The sequence below is a fragment of the Hipposideros armiger genome, unplaced genomic scaffold (genome assembly GCF_001890085.2).
Source record: "Hipposideros armiger isolate ML-2016 unplaced genomic scaffold, ASM189008v1 scaffold_5, whole genome shotgun sequence".
Classification (NCBI taxonomy): domain Eukaryota; kingdom Metazoa; phylum Chordata; class Mammalia; order Chiroptera; family Hipposideridae; genus Hipposideros; species Hipposideros armiger.
The window spans coordinates 6,834,915-6,841,750 of record NW_017731355.1 but is presented as its reverse complement, the minus strand read 5'-3'; the positions used below and the strand labels follow the sequence as shown (position 1 = coordinate 6,841,750).

The window sequence follows — 6,836 nt, the reverse complement described above, 5'->3', positions numbered from 1 at the left end:
GAATGTGTCCTGTTCGCAACTGGACAGTTTGAACGAATCCATCATCCAGAAACGTAAAGAGCTTGTTAATTGTAAAGCAGTTGTGTTCCATCATGACAATGCGAGACCACACACAAGTCTGATCACCTGTCAAAAATTATTGGCGCTTGGATGAGATGTGTTGCCACACCCACCATACTCTCCTGACCTTGCACCGTCAGACTTTCACTTGTTTCGCTCTCTTCAAAACTCCTTGAGTGGTATAACGTTCAAGTCAGATGAGACTGTAAATCAGCACCTTGTTCAGTTTTTCACAAATTAAGACAGGTCCTTCTATGAACAAGGAATTATGAAGCTCACTGAAAGATGGCAAAAGGTTATCGAACAGGCAATATATCATTGATTGATCTTTGTTCTTTATATAAATAAATGACCTTTAAAAAGCATAGACAAAATACGTCATGACATTTCCAACAACCCAATAGTTATAGACGGAGGTCTTTTCTTTTTTGAAACTAGAGCCCCTAAATGAGCAGAGCAGGACAGCTAAACAAGTCACATCTGATCTACTCTATACTTTATCAGAAATCCAAGAAAAACAGGAATAACTATATAAAGGAAACAAGATTTTTAGTTTTAACACAATTTTAGGCTTACAGAAAAGGTACAAGACCACTTCACTCAGACGTTCCAAATGTTCACTTACCACACTTGCTTTATCCTTCTCTTTCTCATTCTATCTCTAACTATGCATACATTTTTTTAAACCATTTCAGAGTCAGCTTCAGCCACTTTACTCCTAAACACTTCTTCAATATATATTTTCTAAAATTGAGAGCAATGAGATTTTTACATGCCTATTAAAACAAAAAAACTCTTAACTCTATATAGATCAGATAGAACTTTTAGAAGGTATAAAATATAAATATCTTTTACAAATAACCAAATTTAAAGTCATAAGGTAAACATGAAGAAAAAATTTAGATACACATGTACATATTAATTTATATTGAAGTTCAAAGACAGGCAAAATTAATCTAGTTTTATAGAGGTCACTGGTTCTCCTTCGGATATACAGGGGTAACTGACTGAGATGGGGCACAAGGGAATTTTCTGGGGGGCTGGAACATTGTATGTCTCAATCTGGGTGGTGGCTTGACAGGTGTATACTTACGTACAAATTCACTGAGCTGTATGTATGCTTTAGACTTACATTATTGTATGTTAGTTTTATCTCATTTTTTAAAAAACCTCTTTTAAGAATAATAATGTAAGTTCCATAAGACATTATTAAAATGGTTATTTGTTCATCCACTTGATTTTTAAAATAAATACCAACTAATTTCAGTTGTCATTTCTGTGACTAGCACGTAAGATAACCACATCAACCGTAGTGTAATTAAAATTTAATTAGGAAAAGTATTAGAAATATATCTAAATATTACCTCCAAATATGATACGCCAAGAGGGGCATATTGAGACCCAGTGTAAGCCACTCTGCTGCACAAAGAAACATGACACAGAAGAAAGCATGGATGAGGTACTCTGGAAGTACAAGCTGGAAGAAAAACACAAGCCAGTTATCAAAATGCCTGGGCACTGAAATCAATTAATTGCTAATTTGGAAAGTAGGTGGCAACAAAATTTCCATTAAAAAAATAATAATCACTGTTTTCTTGGAATCATAGATAAAGATGCTAATGACTTTTATTCCCATGTTTAACTTTTTACAAATAGCANTCTAGTGTTGTCAACTCGAATTTAAGTTGTCTATGTAAAGAATTTCGAACAGCATATATATATATATATATATATATATATATATATATATATATATATATGACCATGTCAGAAATTTAAGAGCTAACATTTTTATTAAACTTCTAGTGTTGTCAACTCGAATTTAAGTTGTCTATGTGCAGATAGTCCTAAAGCATTTATTGACAAATTTCTTTGTGTCTTTTTCATCTCTTATAGAAGCTAGAAAAATTGCTATATAATTTTCCTTTTTAGAAATGCACTGGCTGCTCTGGTTTATTGTATCTGGAGATAATGCTGAAAAAGCATATGGAAAAATATCTGACTGCATTTACTTAGCACACTTTTACCTCATTTTACTATTTGCAACTACTGGGTGACATATGACATAGTAATTAAGTATGAAAATTTGTGTGTAAGTAGCCAAGCTAAAATTATTTAATTAACCTTTACCCTTTTTTTCTCTCAAAATCTCTCCTTTTTTCTACTTCATAGACATACAAAATTGTAAGGAATAGTATGATTTATCTAGTCACCTATCGGATCACCCCCAGCAAGTGATTATCCAGCATTTGCTAGGACATTTTCAGAGACAAGGAATCATTACTTCAAACAGCTGTTCTGTTTTTAGAGCATTCATTTGTTTCACCCGAGAAACTACATGGGATGTTTAATCTCTTTCACTTTTATAAAGTACTTAAATGTATCTACAGATTAACAATCTCCAATTCTCTCCTTCACCTTACCTTATGCTATCAAACGTCTTTTTGTCTTTAAATTCAACGTCGAGTTACCAAAAGCAGTCATTTGGATTATAAACAGGATTATACAATGAGTCCAAGCCACCTGTTAACAGACATCAGTGGTTTCAGCATCACGTAAGGTAGGTCCATGGCTCACTTGGCTACTGGTAATCACATATGAACCAGTGGTTGTAGGCACTTACACACAAGACAAAGTGAATTTCACCATATCAATTTTTAAATGCTCCTATAATTACCAAAAATCTTACTTTGTCTCACTCTTCTTAGTGCTCCTGAAGTACTTGAATTTCATTAGAGAACACTTTAAAACAATTACTAGTGGTGTCTGCGAACTTCAGACCAGAGAACCAGTATGTACCATAATGTAAAATCAATATTTTAATATTGCTTCTAGAGCTTCAGGTTTTATTAGAATACTAAGGAAGAAGGGAGAATCACATATCCTGCCAGTGTCTGAATGTCTAAACTAGGGGTTTCTTATCTAACAAATAAATGCCAAAAATTACAGCAAGAAAGTTACTTTTTTTAAAGTACAGGGTACAATCATAGATTGACCTTCCTCATGATTTTGATATTACAACCAAATACAATTTTAAAATCATGATATTCAATTAAACTTTAGGAAGCCACTAAAATTGACATGACCAAATCAAATCTTATATTAGCTTTCTCCCAATATAAATATACAGCTTATTCATGAATACTTATGACAATGGAGGGAAAATATTGGCATGGATTTATCAAATCCTTTAATAATAGAATTTTCAAAGTGCATGCATTTCTCAATTTCCATTGCAAGTACTACTGAAGTCTTCTACATTTAAAATGCTTAACTCAACTACTTTAATCCCAAGTTTAAGGACAAACATCAATTATTCCATAACAGAGAAACTTGGGATGGCACTACTCAAATATAATTTTCCAATTAAGTTTAATAATATGTAATTCCAGCATTCTTCGGAGTGTCTTCTCTGCCTAACCTGTGGGATACCCCCTCAAAACAGTGGGGGAGGTGAGGCAGAGAGACAGCCTAAGAGTCATACTCAAGCCAGTTGGCTGCTGTACTGAATTAACACACAGATTCAACCGTTATCCATAAACTACACAAAGAAACATTTGAGACATTTTTTATTAAATTTACAAAAGCAAAATAAACCAAGCAAACTCTAAGAAGGTAGGACTACTTAAGGGCATTTTCTTTGGACAGTGGTACAGCACCATAAAGGTTAACTTAGATTTTAACAAACCGTGAATACAGGTGGCTTAACTACATTCTGTTTTCCTTAGTAGTTTTAGGGTCTACCCAGTCACCAATCTATTATTTAAGAAATGTTTCTTCTCCAGAATTTACATGGTAACCAAAGAAATGTAAATATTTAGAAAAAGCATTGTACAATAAAATTAACTTACTCATTCTTTTCCATGTCAAGATGTTCAGTACATCTTCACTTCCACAATGTACATTAATAAATTAATGTAGGATAAAACCTTCACTCCGAGCCCACAGATCAATCACCTCATGTGGTTAATACTATTTTCCAAAACCAAGCAGAACAAGCAGCAGAGCTAGTGACTCCTTTTAGACATTTAGCTTTAGAATGCTCAATTCTAAGTAAAATTATCCTAAGAAAGCTATTCAACATATTCAGAAACAGAACATTTTTTTCTCTTGATGTCCTGGGATACTACTAGTTCAGAACCATCTTCTGAGCTATGTTATTAGTATTAGTTGAGAACCATCTTCTAAGCTATAATACTAGTACCAGAGACTCATTAGCTGCTGGTCTGACTGCAGATCAGTGATTGATTTAAGCAAAAGAGCTTAAGTTTTTTGAGACCAACATTATTAGTTTCCTAAAAGGGTGAATATGAGTACTTTTATGAGCAATGCTAGCCATGGTATCAATTTTTTTATCTTTCCCCTTTGAAAAGAATGTTGCTTTAAAATATTTTTGCTGTCAGAATTTCTAATTTACAATTATACTGTACAACTCATTAATGAGAGATGTACATTTGTGGGTGTTAAATTATATAGATCAGTAAACTAGATGTATACTTTTAAATACAGATCACTTGAACGGGCTCTGTATATCACAATGCTATGATGTAGCCACAACTAAGATGAAAGCCCACCCCCTGCAGGGTATAAGAGACACACAGAAGTCATTATTTGCACCATGGCAATAACATTCTGTGAACACTAATCATAAACATATAAATGGAGGAAAAGAGAAGTGTTGTACCAAGGAAAATATTTTGCTAGTTTCCAAGTACATTTCTATTTACTTTCTATGCAAATAGCTGACATTTTCTAAATATGTTGATTTGGAGAGCAAAGAATTATGAGAACTTGATTAGCATGAGTGGTCGGTCCTCAAGCTGAAAACTACTGAACAGGCTTTAAAAGAAACACATACAAGCAAGCTGCCATGTACTTTGTTGCTTTGTGAAAGACCATTAACTGGGTATGAGCTTGACTGGTAGGTCTGGCAGTTCATGGTATAACCCATGAGGTTTCTCAAATGCTTTAGTAATATCTGATACATGTCAAATGTGGATTGTCTGGTCATTTCCTATCACTCCACCTTCCTATGGAAAAATAATTCAAATTGCAAACAAATTAGCAGTTTGTCTATAGCCTGGGACCCAACTCTCTTCTACCCTGGGGTAGGGGGTAGGGAAATTAATTAAGCACTATGAAAACATCAAACATCAATAAAATGCAGCATTCAAATAAGCTTCTACCCCTACATCTCCTTAGTACTAATGGGACATATTGCCATGATATAGTGTTCTGACTCAATAGAATAACTGCTAAATAGACTACATTTGTTATATAAGATTTTTAACTCAGAATCTATAGTATTCATAGCAACAAAGAGCTGTTAGTATAAATATAAACCACAGTGTGTTACATTAATGGTTTCTGAGAGTTGGAAAGCTCTTCAAGATAAATCAGAGCACATAATATCAAAAGTAATTTTAATAATGAAAAAAAAAAGTACCTAAATAAAGCAGCTGTCGCTGTATAGGGAGTAGTTTAATATAAGCTAGAAAGGATTACAAACCCAGGCTAACTATGCCTCAGCTGGACCTACAGGAATAATATAAGACTGCCCAAAAACAGATTAATGGGAGAGGCGACAAATTAAATTCAGAGCTAGCAAGAGAGTTAATGGGATACTGTCAAATATGCATATTGTTTCTGCTTTTTCTTGTTAGGGGTTTAATTTCACAAAACACTAGAAAAGGTAAAGACAGGTAGATATTAAGAGACCATCCAGGTACTCAATCGTCTAATCACTTACATGCTAGGAACTAACAACCTACCACCACGATGGGCAAACCTGTCAATCACCTTTGAGGAATCAGCTGAAGACTACCTATCTAATTTTTGAAGCATGTGGAGGCATGAAGCTTCCACAAATTGCAACTGGTAAACCTTACATTAATCCTGGAGAATATCCTGGAATACATTATTAAAAAGATGTTTTTAAAAACTTGGGCCGGCCAAGTGGCTCAACTGATTAAGAGCTCGCTCAAGAGTGCGAGCTCTGAGCAACAGGGTTGCCAGTTCGATTCCCACATGGGCCCAAGCTGAACCGACAACAGGTGGCAGGATGGCTCAGCTAAAACAAAAAAAACCCAAAAACTTAAACATTAGTGTTTGCTTAGAGACAGCAAGGACTCGTGAAAATACTTTGACAGGAATACAAAACAGCCCCAGGGACCTATCTGGAGGATAGAAGGCTTGGGCAGGTCTCTCATGATCAAAAATACTTGTGAACAAGAAAGTAAAACGAGGAGTGGGTGCTGATAGAATTAGGTGGATCAGAAACTGCATGATTGCTCATACTCAGATCATGAACCTTCAGTGCCCAGCAAGTGCTCAACAAATAATTTACTGCACGAGCTGACCCAGGATCGGATCCCTCAAGGTGTTCTCCAGACTATAAAATACTAAGTCTTTAACGCTTCTTTCATTCTGAAATGGTTTGACTCTCCTCACTCTTCTTGTTTACATCCTTTTCTTCAACGTACTCATCAACTCCATGACCCAATCCCAAAACAGGAACAGTTACTCTCCCGAACGTGGGAAGCATTTTTTCACTACTCATTTTTTCACTACTAGAGAGTAAAACAGCATCTATTTCAAGGGATTCTTAGAGTAAGACTGCCACAAAGACAGCTCTAAACTCCCTTGATCATTATGTGGAATTCTTATATATTGGTTTTACTTCTTTGACTCTTCAATAAACTTCTGAACCATATACACTATTTTCAGTTGCCTTAACTTCCTCATTACAAATAAAGCACAAAAATGCTTATGAAAAC

The 6,836-nt window shown here is 34.8% G+C and overlaps 1 protein-coding gene across 1 annotated transcript in view; it reads right to left on the bottom strand.

Moving 5' to 3' along the window:
• Window positions 1–1,392: 1,392 nt before the first annotated feature.
• The window catches only part of CNIH1 (cornichon family member 1), a 27,031-nt gene continuing 21,587 nt past the window's right edge, over window positions 1,393–6,836 (bottom strand). Inside the window, exon 3 of the mRNA XM_019645354.1 lies at window positions 1,393–1,537. Coding sequence (XP_019500899.1) covers window positions 1,421–1,537 — 117 coding nt within the window. The 3' untranslated portion in view covers window positions 1,393–1,420. The remainder of the gene's footprint in view (window positions 1,538–6,836) is intronic.